This window comes from Oncorhynchus gorbuscha, linkage group LG18 (assembly GCF_021184085.1).
Source record: "Oncorhynchus gorbuscha isolate QuinsamMale2020 ecotype Even-year linkage group LG18, OgorEven_v1.0, whole genome shotgun sequence".
NCBI lineage: Eukaryota > Metazoa > Chordata > Actinopteri > Salmoniformes > Salmonidae > Oncorhynchus > Oncorhynchus gorbuscha.
Genome location: NC_060190.1, coordinates 20,894,567 through 20,913,475, shown reverse-complemented (window position 1 = coordinate 20,913,475; position 18,909 = coordinate 20,894,567). Strand labels below are relative to the sequence as shown.

General features: G+C 43.4%; 1 protein-coding gene across 2 annotated transcripts in view; it reads right to left on the bottom strand.

The window, feature by feature from the left end:
- The window catches only part of LOC124003876 (heterogeneous nuclear ribonucleoprotein L-like), a 60,191-nt gene that overhangs the window by 35,597 nt on the left and 5,685 nt on the right, over window positions 1-18,909 (bottom strand). Inside the window, exon 1 of one of the 2 annotated variants that reach the window (XM_046312506.1) lies at window positions 1,074-1,264. The exons of the other annotated variant lie outside the window; for it this stretch is intronic. Coding sequence (XP_046168462.1) covers window positions 1,074-1,244 — 171 coding nt within the window. The 5' untranslated portion in view covers window positions 1,245-1,264. Of the gene's footprint in view, window positions 1-1,073; window positions 1,265-18,909 lie in introns of those variants that run through there. 2 annotated transcript variants of the gene reach the window in all.

The following is an 18,909-nucleotide window of genomic DNA, read 5'->3' as shown; positions in this document are numbered from 1 at the left end:
TCTTCCATGGATTTAACAATGATGGAAACTCCCTACAGCCAATGTTTACATCGATCATTAGCTTTCAAATCCATAACGGGGAGTGTGTGAGTGCACACTTTTGGTAAAGTGTGGAGAATCAGGACGCAGGCAAAACGTCCCTGAAAACAACTCAAAAACGCCCTAGAAATGACAACCGCAATCCAGGGACGGTGTTTGTCTGAAGTAGAGCGTCAATTCATTCTGAAAGCAACATGTAGCTCAACAAACTCCTGTAAAGACGTTGATATATTCATATCCCTTTCCTGAAGATCTTTTTAATGCTCAGGAAATTGGAGAGATGGGGGGGGGGGGGACATGCAAAACTGCCGCCTGTCACAGTGGTAAAGGAAAGACTCAAGTTTCTTTTGTGCAGTTCTATGACGCGCCGAGACAGACGACGAATAACAAAATAACTGGTGTGCTTTTCGCTGGGGTAAAATTAAGCATAGAAACTATTTCAAAGCTGCTTTGTGGCTCTCGAGCAGTTGCTTGTTTGGAAAATATCTGAGCTGTCTTCTTTTGATGCCTGCACTTGAACACAGTCAGGCATACCTACCACTACTTTAACTACCCAAACTTTCAAGGGTGTCTTCAAAACTGAATGTGTCTCTCTGCACCTTTCCCTCTTCCATTTCTTTCATTCCTTTTTCCCTCTTTCTTACTATCTAGACTTTCTTCCCATCTTCAGTCCTCCTCCTTCCTCTCTTTCACTCTGTCTGTCTGTATTTCTTCCTTTCCTTTCCTTCATCTCTCTCTCTCTCTCTCTCGCTCTCTCTCTCTCTCTCTGTCTCTCACACCTAGACAGACCTTGGCCCCTTTTGTCAGTCCCACGTGCAAAGCTATTTTCACCAACTGACACTTGCAGTCTGCCTCTTCCCTCCTTTAAAAATAGCACTGAGGAAACGTGGACAAAAGTTCTGTCCCCACAAGAAATGGGGTCTTGGAGCAACGATTCATCCCATGAATCCAGCCAATAATCCAGTGCAGCCAGCCGAGGAGATAAAATGCAATGTCACAAGAGGTTAAGGCACTCTTGTGTTTGTAAAAAGTACCTGTTCACATTGTTCACACACTCCTCTTCCACGGTAGCTGATAATGACAATTCCCACTGATTCAGGCTCAACCGCAGTGACAGGCTTAATGCTGCTGCTGTTGTGAAACAGCATCCAGACGAACACAGCAGCAGAGGGCCTAGCAGGCCACACACACAACAGGATGCACATCTCCCCGGCTCTGTTTTGCAGTTTGATCTGAGACATCAAAGGCTGTTGCACCACTTACTCCACCTCTACTGCTATGCAAGCCATGTCCCTCTGGCTTTACACCCTGCAGAACAATGCCCTATTGAGCAATATTCTCAGAAAGTGTTTTTTTTTAAAAGTATTATTTGAGACCCGCTAATTCAGTCCTTTTTTTGGTTTATCTGAACAGTCAGCAGTTGCGGTCGGAAAATCCGCTCACTCAAAATGGTAAAAACAACAACGAAATCACAAAATGTCAACCTTCCTAAGCTTTGCCACTAACACCTTAGCATGAGCAAAAGCACGAGAGCGTGCAGTTTTTGCTCGATGCAGACCTCGACCTTGTTTCCGGCAGCTGAATTGAAGGCTTTGTGAGGCCATACTACCTCATCTCACGATACGGTACAAAACCTGGGAGACAACCATCTGCCAACACTAAACACACAGACACACACTTTGGTTTGTCGCTGCTTGAGCAACCTTTTTGGGATAATTCTGCTAAAGGCTCTTTAAAGTACACTTTAAAACCCATTCTAGTGTAGATATATAACCATTGCCTGCCACAAAGCACATCTCAAGAACCCATTGTTACAATACACACATACACACACACACATTATTGATTGTTATCCTTTTTAGATGTTATAGAACTGTCTCAAAAGGGTTCAATATAGAATCATTTGACAAAACCATCCCCAAAAACAACTAACCTCTCCAGCAGCCTTCTAAGCAAAGTGTGCACTTTAACATCAGGTGTCAGCATCAGATATCTCTTCTCCACTCGCACATGTTATATTTAGAATGATGCAGACACTCAAAGAGCAACTTAGGGCAAACAGGGTTCTGTCAGAGAATAGACACTTAGCCATGTTTAACAGTGTGGTGTAACTGTAGGCTAGATACAGGGGTTGACATACTGTTTGTGTGTGTGTGTGTGTGTGTGTGTGTGTGTGTGTGTGTGTGTGTGTGTGTGTGTGTGTGTGTGTGTGTGTGTGTGTGTGTGTGTGTGTGTGTGTGTGTGTGTGTGTGTGTGTGTGTGTGTGTGTGTGAGAGAGAGAGAGTGCACGCGTGTGTATGTGCATGTTTGTGTGTGTGAGAGAGAGAAAGAGTGTGCATTTGTGAGAGCATGTATGTGTGCCAGGTTATGTGTGTGTATGTTTGTGTATGTGAGAGAGTGTGTGTCTACACACTGTCTACACCGCCTTATGCGTACCCCAGGTGTATGACCAATGCCGTCGGGGGATACGCCAAATAAAACAGGGCTATACATTTGGGTGATGTTTTTGTCTCACCTGAGTAGCCTTGTTTCACTGCCAAAAATAAAATTAAACCATCTAGTGTTCAGCAAAATAACAACACAATGTCAAGTACAGGTAGCCCAGTCAAATAATTAACATCCGATCACATTAACCGTTACGCTCTCGCGGGAATTCCACTAACGGTCCGTATGGAGCCAAAAGTAGCTGCTGCTCTTTCCCTTTTCTCTAAAATTGATAAATGGTCCAAAAAAAGTAAGGCCTGTCGCCATAGAGACTCATACCAGCTCTACTGGTAGTACAGCTACTACCAGCAGTACGACACCTGCACCTGTCAACTGCACAAGTTGTTCTGCTTCCACAAGCACATTCAGTGCTAGCATCAGTAATTCTACATTTGTTGCTAGCCCAGTTAGCATGGACACTGACAGTTGTGAATCTGATGCAGCTGAAGAGCTACAGTCCCCTTACCCGGGGAAACACCCAACAACAGACAGGGACATTGGTCCATCACAAATATGATGAGAACTACATTGATCTGGGGTTCACTTATATTGGGAGTAGTGCCTTTCCTCAGCCACAGTGTGTTATATGTGCAAAAGTACTATCTCACAACTCGATGAAACCGTCACTCTTGCACAGACATTTAGAAACTAAACATGCCAATTAGAAAAATAAACCACAGGAGTTTTTTGAGTGAGAATTATGATGACTTTTGAGTAGTAAGACGTGTATAAAAGCAACAGATACCATTAATAAGAAGAGGCTAGAAGCGTCTTATATGGTGAGCTACTGAGTGGCTAGGACAGGCAAGCCCCATGCTATTGTGGAGGACTTCATTCTTCCTGCTGCCGTGGATATGGCTGGGACAAGTCAGTGAATTCTATGCATTACAGCTGGATGAGTCAACAAATGTGGCCGGCCTGGCACAGCTCCTGGTATATGTCCGTTACGTTTATGGGGGGTCATTTAAGAAAGACATCCTCTTCTGCAAACCACTGGAAACCAGGACAACAGTAGAGTTGTACTGGACAGCTTTGTGACATCAAGTGTACTTTGGTGGTCAAGATGTGTTGGTATGTGTACTGATGGCGCAAAAGTCATGACAGGGAGACATAGTGGAGTGGTAACGAGCATGCAAGCAGTTGCTCCCGACGCCACTTGGGTATACTGCAGCATCCACCTATACTTCAGCATCCATCTATACTGCAGCATCCACCTATACTGCAGCATCAACCTATACTTTAGCATCCACCTACACTGCAGCATCCACCTATACTTCAGTATCCACCTACACTGCAGCATCCACCTATACTTCAGCATCCACCTATACTGCAACATCCACCTACACTGCAGCATCCACCTATACTGCAGCATCCACCTATACTTCAGCATCCACCTACACTGCAGCATCCACCTATACTTCAGCATCCACCTACACTGCAGCATCCACCTATACTTCAGCATCCACCTATACTGCAGCATCCACCTATACTGCAGCATGCACCTATACTTCAGCATCCACCTACATTGCAGCATCCACCTATACTGCAGCATCCACCTATACTGCAGCATCCACCTATACTTCAGCATCCACGTACATTGCAGAATCCACCTATACTTCAGCATCCACCTATACTGCAGCATCCACCTATACTGCAGCATCCACCTACACTGCAGCATCCACCTATACTTCAGTATCCACCTATACTGCAGCATCCACCTATACTTCAGGATCCACCTATACTGCAGCATCCACCTATACTGCAGCATGCACCTATACTTCAGCATCCACCTATACTGCAGCATGCACCTATACTTCAGCATCCACCTACATTGCAGCATCCACCTATACTGCAGCATCCACCTATACTGCAGCATCCACCTACACTTCAGCATCCACCTACATTGCAGCATCCACCTATACTTCAGCATCCACCTATACTGCAGCATCCACCTATACTTCAGCATCCACCTATACTTCAGTATCCACCTATACTGCAGCATTCACCTATACTTCAGCATCCACCTACACTGCAGCATCCACCTATACTTCAGCATCCACCTATACTGCAGCATCCACCTATACTGCAGCATCCACCTATACTGCAGCATCCACCTATACTGCAGCATGCACCTATACTTCAGCATCCACCTATACTGCAGCATGCACCTATACTTCAGCATCCACCTACATTGCAGCATCCACCTATACTGCAGCATCCACCTATACTGCAGCATCAACCTATACTTTAGCATCCACCTACACTGCAGCATCCACCTATACTTCAGTATCCACCTACACTGCAGCATCCACCTATACTTCAGCATCCACCTATACTGCAACATCCACCTACACTGCAGCATCCACCTATACTGCAGCATCCACCTATACTTCAGCATCCACCTACACTGCAGCATCCACCTATACTTCAGCATCCACCTACACTGCAGCATCCACCTATACTTCAGCATCCACCTATACTGCAGCATCCACCTATACTGCAGCATGCACCTATACCACATTGCAGCATCCACAGCATCCACTATTGCAGCATCCACTGCAGCATCCACCTATACTGCAGCATCCACCTATACAGCATTACATTGCAGAATCCACCTATACTTCAGCATCCACCTATACTGCAGCATCCACCTATACTGCAGCATCCACCTACACTGCAGCATCCACCACAGTATCCACCTATACTGCAGCATCCACCACTTCAGGATCCACCTATACTGCAGCATCCACCATGCAGCATGCACCTATACTTCAGCATCCACCTATACTGCAGCATGCACCTATACTTCAGCATCCACCTACATTGCAGCATCCACCTATACTGCAGCATCCACCTATACTGCAGCATCCACCTACACTTCAGCATCCACCTACATTGCAGCATCCACCTATACTTCAGCATCCACCTATACTGCAGCATCCACCTATACTTCAGCATCCACCTATACTTCAGTATCCACCTATACTGCAGCATTCACCTATACTTCAGCATCCACCTACACTGCAGCATCCACCTATACTTCAGCATCCACCTATACTGCAGCACTGCAGCATCCACCTGCAGCATCCACCTATACTGCAGCATGCACCTATACTTCAGCATCCACCTATACTGCAGCATGCACCTATACTTCAGCATCCACCTACATTGCAGCATCCACCTATACTGCAGCATCCACCTACACTTCAGCATCCACCTACATTGCAGCATCCACCTATACTTCAGCATCCACCTATACTGCAGCATCCACCTATACTGCAGCATCCACCTATACTTCAGCATCCACCTACACTGCAGCATCCACCTACACTTCAGCATCCACCTACATTGCAGCATCCACCTATACTTCAGCATCCACCTATACTGCAGCATCCACCTATACTTCATCATCCACCTATACTGCAGCATCCACCTATACTTCAGCATCCACCTACACTGCAGCATCCACCTATACTTCAGCATCCACCTACACTGCAGCATCCACCTATACTTCAGCATCCACCTATACTGCAGCATCCACCTATACTTCATCATCCACCTATACTGCAGCATCCACCTATACTTCAGCATCCACCTATACTGCAGCATCCACCTATACTTCATCATCCACCTACACTGCAGCATCCACCTATACTTCAGCATCCACCTATACTGCAGCATCCACCTATACTTCAGCATCCACCTATACTGCAGCATCCACCTATACTGCAGCGACCATGTAACGCTTTTACTACATACAGAAGAGTGCTGGTTATCAAGGGGCAAAGTATTGACACGTTTTTCGTTTAAATTGAGAGACAAGATTAAAGTTTTCTTTACCAACCATCATTTTCACTTGTCTGCATGATGACGAGTTTCTCACACAACTGGCCTATCTGATGTTTTTTCTCGCCTGAATGATCTGAATCTAGAATTACAGCAACTATATTCAATGTACGGGACAAAATTGAGGCTATGATTAAGAAGGACAACACACAGGTATTTTCATCATTGTATGCTTTTTTTGTGTGCAAATGAACGCAAGCTTACAGATAATGTCAAATCTGATACAGTGAGCATCTGAGTGAGTTGAGTGTGCAATTACGCAGGTACTTTCCCAAAACAGACGACACAAACAGCTGGATTCGTTATCCCTTTCATGCCCTGCCTCCAGTCTACTTACCGATATCTGAACAAGAGAGACTCATCAAAATTGCAACAAGCAGCCCTGTTAAAATATAATTTAATCAGAAGCCACTGCCAGATTTCTGGATTGGGCTGCTCTCAGAGCATCCTGCCTTGGCAAATCGCGCTGTTAAAACACTGATGCCCTTTGCAACCACGTACCTATGCGAGAGTGGATTCTCGGCCCACACTAGTGTGAAAACTAAATACAGGCACAGACTGTGTGTGGAACATTATTTAAGACAGACTCTCTCCAATACAACCCAACATTGCAGTTATGTGCATCCTTTCAAGCACATCCTTCTCATTAACCTGTGGTGAGTTATTCACAATTTCTGATGAACAAATAAGGTTTTATATGTAATATGGCTAAATAAAGAGCAACATTATTAATTCTTATTATTTGTTCCCTGGTCCTATAAGAGCTCTTTGTCACTTCCTACCAGCCGGGTTGTGACAAAAACTCATGCTTATGTTTAATACATGTATTGTATAGTGTGTGTGGCAGGCTTACAATAGTGGTAAAAAAAAAAACAACATTTGAGAGTGCGCTGACCCTGGTGCTAGAGGGGGTACGCAGCTGGAGATTGAATGTTTGAAGGGGTAGGGGACTACAAAACATTTGGGAACACGCTGATCTACACCATAAAATCTACGGTAGAGATTTCATTAGAAAGGAACCAATCTAGAAACCAACAGATTATCAACTTCGAGCTACAAATATCCAATAATTTCTCTAACTGCACAGCCTGCCAGCCCAAATGCATGGAGAAAACCTTACGGCATTGATTATTCGCTTTGGCTCTATGCTCACCGCAATGCCCTGCCTGCTGAAGCACGACCTCTCCTGTCACTGGCTGGATGTGGTTTTCTGCTGAGTCAGTCACCATTCGGGCCAGACAGTCTCTTCACGCATCACTTTCCGTTCAGGTTGGGCTGAGTTGGAACATGGCCTTTTATAACGCATTAACTGTCTCAAAGCAGTTCCCCACACAAAGTTATAATTAAATTGAAAACAGGTTATTTTTGTTGTCATTGCTGGCTAGCTCACTAGCACTTAGCCTTTGGGACCATAGCAGCAGAGTAGAGCAGCGGGTGATGCTAGCTGTAGGTCATCAGTGAAACATCCCTGACAACCGTAAAGCCTGTGGCATTAATCATTGTGGCAGTTTGTTTCACATGACGTTAGTAGGGGGTCGGCGGTTTTATCGTCCGTGCCAGGCGAGACGACTATGTTTCTACTCCTCGCGCACACACACACTACCACCACCATCAGACAGAACAGAGTGGATATGACAGGAGAACAGCTATCTCATAGTCGCGGCACAGCCGCGGCAAAGGGCATTTATGTACCACCCCCCGCTCCCCTCCCTTGCCCTTTTCTCCATCTCCATAGCAACAGGATCTCCACTTTTTGGGGGGAGGAATAAGGGGTGAGGGGGTGACAAGCTTTGACACATCCCTTTCAGTGACATTTCGATCAAGGACGGATGTATGTATAATTAAAATTTTAACATACATATTCATCATCAGTGCTTGCTACTTAGTTTCTAGGCACCCGTTGATTTGCAACTAACAGGCATTTTGGTTTTGTCGAGCGAGGGCCATTAACTAATCTCTCATTTCTTTTTACGTCCTCCTCTTCCAGAATGTTTCTCATTAAACCTGGCCTTGTCTGCTACCGCTAAATGAGAGCGGTAAACATTTGCCAGGTCAAACGCTGCACAAACAGGGCTAACAAGGCAGAAGTAATGCATAATTTATCTCGCCAACAGCCAGGGTTCCACAGAACAAACAATCTGACGAGGGAACATTTGTTTTAGTGCGGTTTTTCGAGAGTCGTCATTAATTTAACCATTCTGATAATGTCTCAGTTGCGCGTCCCAAATGGCACACTATTCCCTATATATTGCACTACTGTTAACCAGGGCTCATAGGGCTCTAGTCAAATGTAGTGTGCTATATAGGGAATAGTGTGTAAATATAAAATGTCAGATGAAGATTTCCTTCAGGCTGTCGGATAGAATGGAAGAAAATCAGGAGGTGCAAGTAGTGTGAAATATCTTGGGCTTTCTTTTGTCAAAAGCGATTACTTTTCTGGGGATGACATGAAAACAAGGCTCCTCTTCTACTGCATGGAACCACATTTGAATTAATATATTTTGGTCATGAACTATTAACATTGTTTTATTGAGCAAACCTGGTAGGCGGGTAGTAAAGACTGCATAACCACATTTGAAACTGAATTTGAAGATTATATAGAGAGTCATATGCGTATATAACAAAGATACGACATGAATTGGTTCCTAAACGTAGATACCATTGCGTAGTAGCAGTTCTTATAATTTGTAGTAGTTGTAGTTGTAGTAATTGGTTGTAATATGGTTATATGATGTCTCCTCAACCAGAAAACCAGTTTACAACGAGAAAATTATGCCATGAAGTTCCCATATGCCAAATGTTTGACACAATTTAATCACATAAAATAAAAAATGGTTCTGTATCGTTCTCCAATCAAGCATGTGGTTTAGCCGACAAATTAAATGCCCCCGTCATATTCAATTATTCTGCTCGCCACTTGGGTTCGGAAGGGCCCCATTTCTGTTAGAACAATCCTGGTTAAATATTTTATATTGTTTCCTCATGCAACAAACCCCCTCAACCCCCTTCTTCTCTGATACCCCCATGTCACATTAGTTCAGCTGCACCATCGAGAACATCCTGACTGGTGCATGAAGGCCTGGTATGGCAACTACTCGGCATCCGACCGTAAGGCGCTACAGAGGGTAGTGCGTACGGCCCAATACTTCACTGGGGCCAAGCTTCCTGCCATCCAGGACCTACAGTATATACTAGGCGGTGTCAGAGGAAGGCCCAAAAAATGGTCAAAGACTCCAGTCACCCAAGTTATAGACTGTTCTCTCTGCTACCGCATGGCAAGCGGTACCAGAGCGCCAAGTCTAGGTCCAAAAGGCTCCTTAACAGCTTCTACACCAAGCTATAAGACTGCAGAACAATTAATCAAATGGCCACCCAGACTATTTACATTGACCCCCCCACCCCCTTTGTTTTTACACTGCTGCTACATGCTGTTTATTGTCTATGCATAGTCACTTTACCCCTACCTACATGTACAAACTACCTTGACTAAGCTGTACCCCCGCACCGGTACCGGTACCCCCTGTACATAGACTCATTATTTTTATGTAATTTATGTAATTTTATTGTGTGACTTTTTTTAAACTTTAGTTTATTTAGTAATATTTTCTTAACTCTATTTCTTGAACTGCATTGTTGGTTGTGACAATTTCAAAATTGTATTTTATTTGATGGACAAGGCAAGACGAGGCAGATAAAGAGAGCCTAGTTCACACCACCAGACCTGGGTTCCAGTATTATTACATCTAGTCAAATACCTTAAGCGTTTCCTCTAGCCTGCCTGGATTGCCAGATGGGTGTGGTTTCAGTCAAGATTAAGTATTTAAAAGGATTTCAAATAGTATTTGAACCCAGGTCTGCACCATACACAGGATATTGAACCCAACCATCTTTCCTGCTTTGGACAAATTAGTATTTCAGGCAGAATTCCAGAGGCCAGAAGGTGAGACCAGACGGCATTTTGAAGCTTTTGTTCTCTGCCAGTACCTATCTGTGTTTTTTCAGGTAAAGGGAGAACATGGACACTAGTGTTTCAGGCACTCTGGGACAATATCCTTCCATTAAAACTTCTTCATGAAATATACAAACTGAGGATGGGTATACAAAACAGAGGTTTGCTTCAAGTCTTTCATGTGAGAAAAGATGGACCATTGTTCATTTGGTTCAATTAAAGGCACCCCCCCCCCCCCCAAAATGTAAGTAGATAATTTCCCAAAGTCCTTGAACACAGGAGAGGAGATCTCCACTTGTCTATTTGTCAATCAATTTTGGTGTGTGTGTGTGTGCCTCTCAGACACACACATACACACGCACACACATCCACACCCACACAAACACACGGCCCAATCTTTTCAACTCCTCAACCTAGAACTGCAGAGTATGGGCATAGCAAGCAATATCCTGCACAATACATCACTTAGGGACGCTTTCGAAGCCAGCTGTCAGAAAAATACTGCATTGCATTGGCCAATGTCAACTCCCCTCCGCAGCCACGGTAATCAACATGTTCAAACAGTGTTAGCGTCATCAGGCTAAGGCCACAGCAGACACAAACACAACTCAAGAAAGGGCTATAGTGTGATCCCTATCCTTAATGCCCTTTGAGTTGATGCTGGAGGCTATTTTTGTATCCTTCTTCATTAAATAGATGGCTATTCTCTCAAACAATCATCTGGAGGGCAATTGGGAGAGCACACGACCCTGCAGTGTAATAGACACACACGCACCCATACACACACACACACATGATTTTGGCAATGAAGCTCTGTATCTACTCCCCAGAGTCAGGTAAACCCGTGGATACCATTTTTATGTCTCTGCGTCCTGTATAGAGGAAGTTAGAGGTATTTTCACGAGACAATGCTAACTAGCATTAGCGCAATGACAACCTAACCCCAGCGGGACTCTGGACTTTTGCCCACTCGAAGGTAGTACGCCATCCAATAAATTATAACGCATCACTGTTTCCTCTATATGAGAGTGGGCTGGCCTTCCTTCGGAGACTTGGAATGAGCTTCAAAAGGCCCTGAAGTTACAGGAGCTCATCCCTTAAAATGAGTTTAAATGTAAGATAAACACTTTGATGGAAAATGAAGTGGGGGGCTGTCGATAATTTGAACCCTAGTTGCTCCACACCTGCCCAAACCATCTTGCTGCTCAATGTGTAAATGTATGCTTTTAAACTGTAGTGCTTTGTTTTTTTATGCTGTAAAAATGTCGGAAACTTTGTGTGCTACTACTTCGGCCAGGTCTCTCTTGTAAAATAGATTTTTAATTATATTGAGACTAACCAAGGAAAAATAAAATAAATAAAAGAACAGAAACTGGGTGAAGGCACAACATATCCCCATCGTCCAGCTTCCCGTGCCCTTTCTGCCTATGGGCCCTGGTCAAAAATGATACAGAGAATAGGATGCCATTGGAGATGTACACCTTCTCTCTCCTTTCCTTCTCACCCATTCAGCCACAGAGGTTATTAATATGGATATGATTGGATTCTATGCCCTACTTTTGAAGTTACACATTGACATTCGGGAGGAATTTTCCACCGCTTTGATGATCTTCACACACACCCCCCCCCCCCCATCTCTTTCTCTATGTTGTTTTAACGTTGTGCGCGCCGAAGCTTGCTTTTATATTTTCACTTCAAAGGGGAAGCCTATTTTCACAAGGCCGCAGGCTTTTGGATTGTCTCTGTGTAGTTGCGTGCACAACAAAACTTATCAATGATCATGTGTTTTTTGGCATGTGAAGAAAAATAGACTTTAAAGAGACTGTGATGCGCACGGTGCATTGCAATCGATGTGTGTATTTTTGAAAATCATTCAAGGTCGTTGTCTATGACAATCCCCATATTCAAATTGATCATCAGCCTTTGACAGAAAGTTGCTTGAGAAACATGATAACTGTCCATAGATCTTATCTGATGGACCAGGGCCTGTATGATAATAATCATAATCATAAATTGGGGATGCTTACTGTATATAGTCTTGTTTCACTATATGTACAAGTGGGTAACCTGTACAGGTGTGAGGTTTTTGACATATCCCTCTCGCCCTGAGAACTCCTCGGAGAGGGTCAGGGAGTGTCAATATAGGATCAGTTTCGCTTTTTAGATCATGATACGATTATATGGGCGGGGGGCACCTGATCCAAGAGCCGAGATGCTTTTTGGTTTCTTGATTTTTCTTCTGTGTAAAGATTCTAGTTGCATGGATGGAAAATATCCCTACATTGCTGTTTGAATATGATAATTGTTCTATTCATTTAATTCAAACAGCAGTGCAGTTACCACCATATTGCTTTTCCTCTCGTTGATTACAATGTATTCAGAGTTAATACATCCCAGTGCTCCTTTGACAAACATCACCTTCAACCTCCAAGTTAAATAATGTCCCCACTGATCAGCATATCTTTTGAATGTGAGGTTAATAACTACTTAGTATTAGAGAGAACATGCTTTACATACATCCTAACACCACACGCACACACACACACACAGACACACTAGCCATATGCCTCAGTGGCTCAACATTGGAATGTGCATTTGACTTCTAATTATCTCAGAAGAAAAAAGATTCTCATCCAATTTTAATTTGGGTAACATCATTGGCATGCAGGTCTGTCTGAAATGCAAATGTCCTATAATTATGCCAACGTAAAAAAGGGCCAAACTTGTCAACAGATGTGGTGGAATATTCATTCTCATATCTTTACATATCAGACGAGTGTTTTTAATCACTCAAACGCATAATCACCCTAATCACACGAAGAGATAACAAAACGATTGTTATTCTCATCAGACGCTGTCTAAAGCATACAGGAAAAGGTGAAGAGGACCTTTACTACCAGATGAGTGAACGTGTAATGAGGTGGAACCATTCTCATGAGATGACTAACCTTGCCAGAGGCCTGAGGATTTGGGTTAACTTCACGAGCTAATGACCAGCCTTGGCTATAGCTCAGCGAGCTAGCAGTCTTGTGACACGCGAGAGACCCTGATACGAACCATGGTTGGAACCATACTGAAACAGCCATTGAAACGCAGCTATTCAATATAAACTAATGTTCCAAATGTTTCAGAAGGGCCAGTGAGGTGTGTCCGTCTCTTACTCGGTTCAGGCCATCATTAAGATGTGCCATTATGTAGCCTGGCTGCATTTCAAGTTGAAAATCGACAATAAATGCTAAGCATTTCCTTGATTATTGAATGGCAGACTTGGATGATGTTGGTCCATTGTTTTGAGGCTGACAGAAACAGTAAAGAGAGTGGCCTGGATTGGTCTAGCAGTTACTGTTGCTGTCGGCTTCAGAGCACATGTACAGGTGTACCTGATGTACAGATGCATTTGATGTCTCTGTTGTTGCAGAGAATCCTCCTGCACAGCGGGAAATGCAAACTTGTATTAGAGGTTTAAAAAGGCTTCTAAAGTTTGTCATTTCCACTTTAAAAAGTGAAAAATGTATCAACCCCTACCAAATTGACAAATTAATTACAATACACATAATAATTCACATTTGCTGTTACTGCAGGATTATTTCCCTACATGTACATTTGAGTCATTTAGCAGACACTCTTATGCAGAAGGACTTACAATAGTGAGTGCATACATTCCTGCTGTGAGAAACTGGTCAAATTAAGATATGACATACAGTGTGTATGCAGGTGTTGGCGTTTGAATTTAGTTCGCACCGCACCCATACTTTCCTGTCTCCCTTCACTATCTCTGTCCAGTAAAACATTATTTTTTTTTATATATATTTTTTTTTATACGTAAATGCGTTTGAGAGTGATGGTGATAGTGAAGGGAAGGGCTCGGCCATACGATCTCACAGTGGGTTACGTCACGGAATGTTGCCACTACTACCAAAGTCACACCTGGTTGAGGAATCTCGAGAAGGCCACCGGCTTGTTCATCATGCTGACAGACCAGCAGGATTTAGCCGAGTGCCAATATACCCTCATACTGAATTCTTATTATTTTTTGGACTGAATCACACTCATTGTCTCCAATACTCCAAATGCCATAAGTTTTTTCACTTCTATAACTGACTACAATGTCGAGGCTCTCCTAGAAGTTGGCGGTGTGAGGGGGAATCATTTTGATATCATGGATCAGTCCTTGCATCCATAGCTCTGTCTATGCATGTTTCAACTGCTGCTTGCCGCTTTAATGTAGAATCTAGTGCGGGGAAGACATTTCTAACACACCGGGATAGTTTTTTCCCTCCAGGCCCCCCGTTATTAGCCAAATAATGATCATTTTGCGCAAAACCCCCAATTTAGACAAGCCAAATGGGCAAAAAAATTGCCCTATGGTCAGTCCGTCTCTGATGTGCTACAGCTTTCTCCAGGTGTATCTTACTTCATCTTACTAATGGTAGTGAATCTCCTTCTACACATACAATAAGAATGCAGTACTTTCCCCAAACAGGTAATCAAAGAAGATAATGAAAATGTATAAATAAATCAGCAGCAATAACAACATATGTAATATTCTCATCTCGTCTGTTTGGTGTTCTTGCGTTGGAAAATCAAAAAATCGTATTGACAAAATGCCAACAGCTACTATATGTAAATAAAGCCTCCTCAAAATGTAAACTAGTCAGAAATGTGTCTCTGCTTCGAGCACGTCCTCAACACCTGTTTCAGTAAGTGTGCCTCTCTCTGCGTGACGTTTACCATGGTTAACAACACCAAAAACAACGTAAATGGTGCAGAAAAACCAAAGTTTTGTCTCTAGGCTTCCACCTGACGTTAGCTTTGGAGAAGCATTAATAGGCGAGGGCACAGGCCTCATTTACATATACTTCAATAAACCACACAAAATAAAAAACTGTCGGGATCAGCATTAATTCCAGAGCCGGATTACATAAGACACTGACTCGCAAAAGCCAAGGAATACTAAGGAACGCCTCTCCGCCAGTATCTCTGATGTCAGAAAGGGTTGGGAGAAATAACGTCCCGCAGTGCGATGTGCCAGCTAAGTAGGGCATGTCGGGAGCTGCCACCGCCAGCCCGCCTGCCTTCAGAACTCTCCTTTTGCAAGGGGGCGAACTGCTGCTTTCAAGCTCTCCCTCTGAAGACGATGCCGAGATCACAGAGTTGCGGAGATAAAGCGCCTGTGATTCTACTCCCCCACCTCCATCCCCTTCCCTCCTGCGTCCCACCCCCACTCGAGTCTCAAAATTAAACTTGAATAAAGACAGACAGGGCAGCAGAGTTAATATGGAGCTGCGCTGCCCGGTCCCTGGCTGGTTGCAGTGCAATGACGAGCAGCCAAAGTTCAGCAGCACAGCCTTGAAGTCACCCAGTGAATGTAGCCAAGTTATCGTTACTCATTGTGTATTTATTATTATGTTATTACTTTATTTTATTATTTCTCTCTTTTTTTCTTCTCTCTTCATTGTTCGGAAGGGCCCGTCAGTAAGCATTTCACTGTTAGCTACACTTGTTGTTTACGAAGCATGTGACAAATAAAATTGGATTTGATTTGCATTGAGAGAGTTGGCCAGACCAATCGCTATATGCTTATAAAGGGAGTCTCGAAGAAGATGGTGGCCACTGGCAAGGCCACAACCAACACCACCTATATAATTTCAGCCCTTGCTAATATTACCATTGAATTGCTGTTAAAAAAAAATTCTGGGGTACCAGTATTGCCTCAAGAGATTTTCCATGCTGCTTTGTTTGGACTGGCACCGTAGAAAATAGGTGAAATGCACTGCAATTTTATATCTAGGCATTGCTTTGTAGGTGTGTAGCCTTAGGAAATGTTGAATAACAGTCCAAAGAAAAGAAGCGCTCTCTCACTGCGCTTGCAGAGCATCACTTATTTATTGAAATCCGACATTTCAGCCTCACCGACCGTCATCAGAGATCTTAACCAGTATTTCCTAGCACATCGCCATGTCAGTCTTGGAAGGGGGAACGGACTCGGACTCACACTATTCCCCATGTCTTACAGCAGTGGATTCATCAAGCGCAAGCTCTTGGCATACTCTGGCCGTGACGCTGCAACTACTGCTGTACTTGTGTTCACAGGAGAGAGAGATAGAGAAAGGGAGGGAGTGAAAGGGAGATGGAGAATGAGAGAAAGGGAGAAGCCCAAGGCAGAGGCCTCTGCTAAAGAGAGGGCGAGTTGGACAGAGAGCCTTATCCTGGTAATGAAGAGAGACAGTCAACAAAGCCACCAGCAAAAATCCCATCTCTCTCTCCCTCTGCTACAGTCATCTGTTAATGTTTTGCATTTTCAATTGTTTGCACAGTGATTTCCGATGGGAATACACTTCACAGCACTAGCCTCTCAGTTCTTGTTACACTCTTCAATTGGACAGTAGTACTGTTTTCCTGTTTTTAGGGACAATAGCTTTAGGCGATCTCAACATCACGGCCATCTTTACAGACTAGGTTTCAAAATGTGTATTTCTGTGGCATTACAGCTCTAGCATTGTCCCATATCTCTTTGCGCTGTCATGCTAACGGCCATAGCACTAGAAACACAGAGGCAGAAAGGTTGACTGCATATTCACTTCAAATTGAAATCTCTCTTTTTAAAGTCATCCTCCCCCCCACCTTCCTCGACTTTTCCTAAATAAGTCTATTTAACGCAGGTATGTTCCGCAGAGCATCAAATCCTCTTGCAGAGTCACATGCAGGTAAGACGTTTTGATTTCTCGATATTATCAGAAAGAGCAGATTCCGAAGTTTCCAAAACACTGACCTTTGACAATAACTCTCAAGATTGAAGAGATTAGCTCTATTTCAAAATGTCACTTTTCCAGAGAATAGCCCCTGTTCCATGCACTACACATAATGAGCATGTGGCAGCAGGCAGCCTACAATAACTTCATGAAAATGCCATTGTGTTCTTTGAATTTATGTATTCATTTATTCTAATGTTATCAAATACCTCCACAAACACAACCAAATAGCATATACGATAGCATATATGAAATGTGTCTATTAGACTTATACTTGAATGTCGCAGTCAAAATGACTGCTCGTTGGCTCAAAGCGGGGTCCCTCGATGCCCTGCTTTTCTAGTGATAGGAGTGCTAACAGAGCACAATCAGTTCTGGGATTAGACTGCAATACCTCATTTTCCCTACTGATTTGGGAGCAATACAAAATGATATCGAATAGAAAACAGTCCAATAGTGAGTGTTCACAGAAAGGCATTCACAGCGGGCATATAGTTGCCTCGCTGCCTCACTGCTTGACACTTATGGGGCCAGCTAAGCTACTGGAGGAAAAGGAAGAGACAATAGATCGAGAGACTGAAAGAGAATGGGGAAAGGTGGAGAATTTCGTTACACTCAGGCTTCGGCTGAGTTTAAATCATAAGCTCCTAAGTGACTCCTGATAACATCAGCACAGTGGGAATCTGCCCAAGAGCCTGTCAGCAAGGAAGACGAAGAAGAAGAAGAAGAAGGGTAGGAGATAGAAAAAAAACTGACGATAATGATTCACTTCAAACACCACCCTGGGAGCATTAAGCCTTCCCACTACAGCTCAATGAATTTAGGAGAGAGAGACTGAGAGATAGAGAGACAGACAGAGAGTGAGACAGAGAGAGAGAGAGAGAGAGAGAGAGAGAGAGAGAGAGAGAGAGAGAGAGAGAGAGAGAGAGAGAGAGAGAGAGAGAGAGAGAGAGAGAGACAGAGTGCTGGAAAGCACAAACAGCGAAGCTAAGAAAGATAGCATCAGTTGAACACTTCCTCTGGTGCGTGGAAGTCAAAAGGAAAGAAGAAAAAAATGAGCCACAACCACTTTAATATAAGCCATCTTTGGCATCTTCAGCATCTGTCGTAGGTAATAGTGTTTCTTAAGAGGTCAACAGATGCTTGCGTTGTAACTACCTTGCGGTGGAATGTGGAAAACAAGCGTACTAGACTGAGCGAACAGAACGACACTTAGCAACACAGACATGTTCTTCAACCTTGACAGTGTTGATTGCTGGTTCGTCAAACATGAAACTCCTTGGAGTCTCCTTTATCTCAGCTCAAACGTAGGTTTTTAGTTTCTAACAACTTTACATCGCTCCTTGAATGTAACATATTTTCTGAATGATTCTCTTTTTTTATTGTGTAATACTAGATTACCGATTGCCTGTCCCTGATACTAATCTTTATGACAGGATAAAAGCATACGATTTCAGATTTTATTTTGATCAAAGACAGCACATGGGATTGGATCACTTTCAATGCAAACCAGCATACTTTATACAGGTACAGACCAAGACAAAGACTGATTGGTATACTTCAGTCTGCCTCAGAATGACAGGATGTCAGGAGGCAGAGACTGTGGGCTCAGCCCATCTTTGACAAATGGGCAATTCTACGGCGACAGAAAGACGCCAAGACTCTGACTTTTCCACTTTAAAAGGATGTCAAACAAAAACCATTGATTTCAAAGTTAAACAAACCATACAACTCAAGGACTTTCAACAGAACATTTGACAAAAACAGATTTCATCGGGAAACTGTGAAGAGTAACAGAATGACGTTTTCCAACAACTATCAAATACTGCATCTAATCCA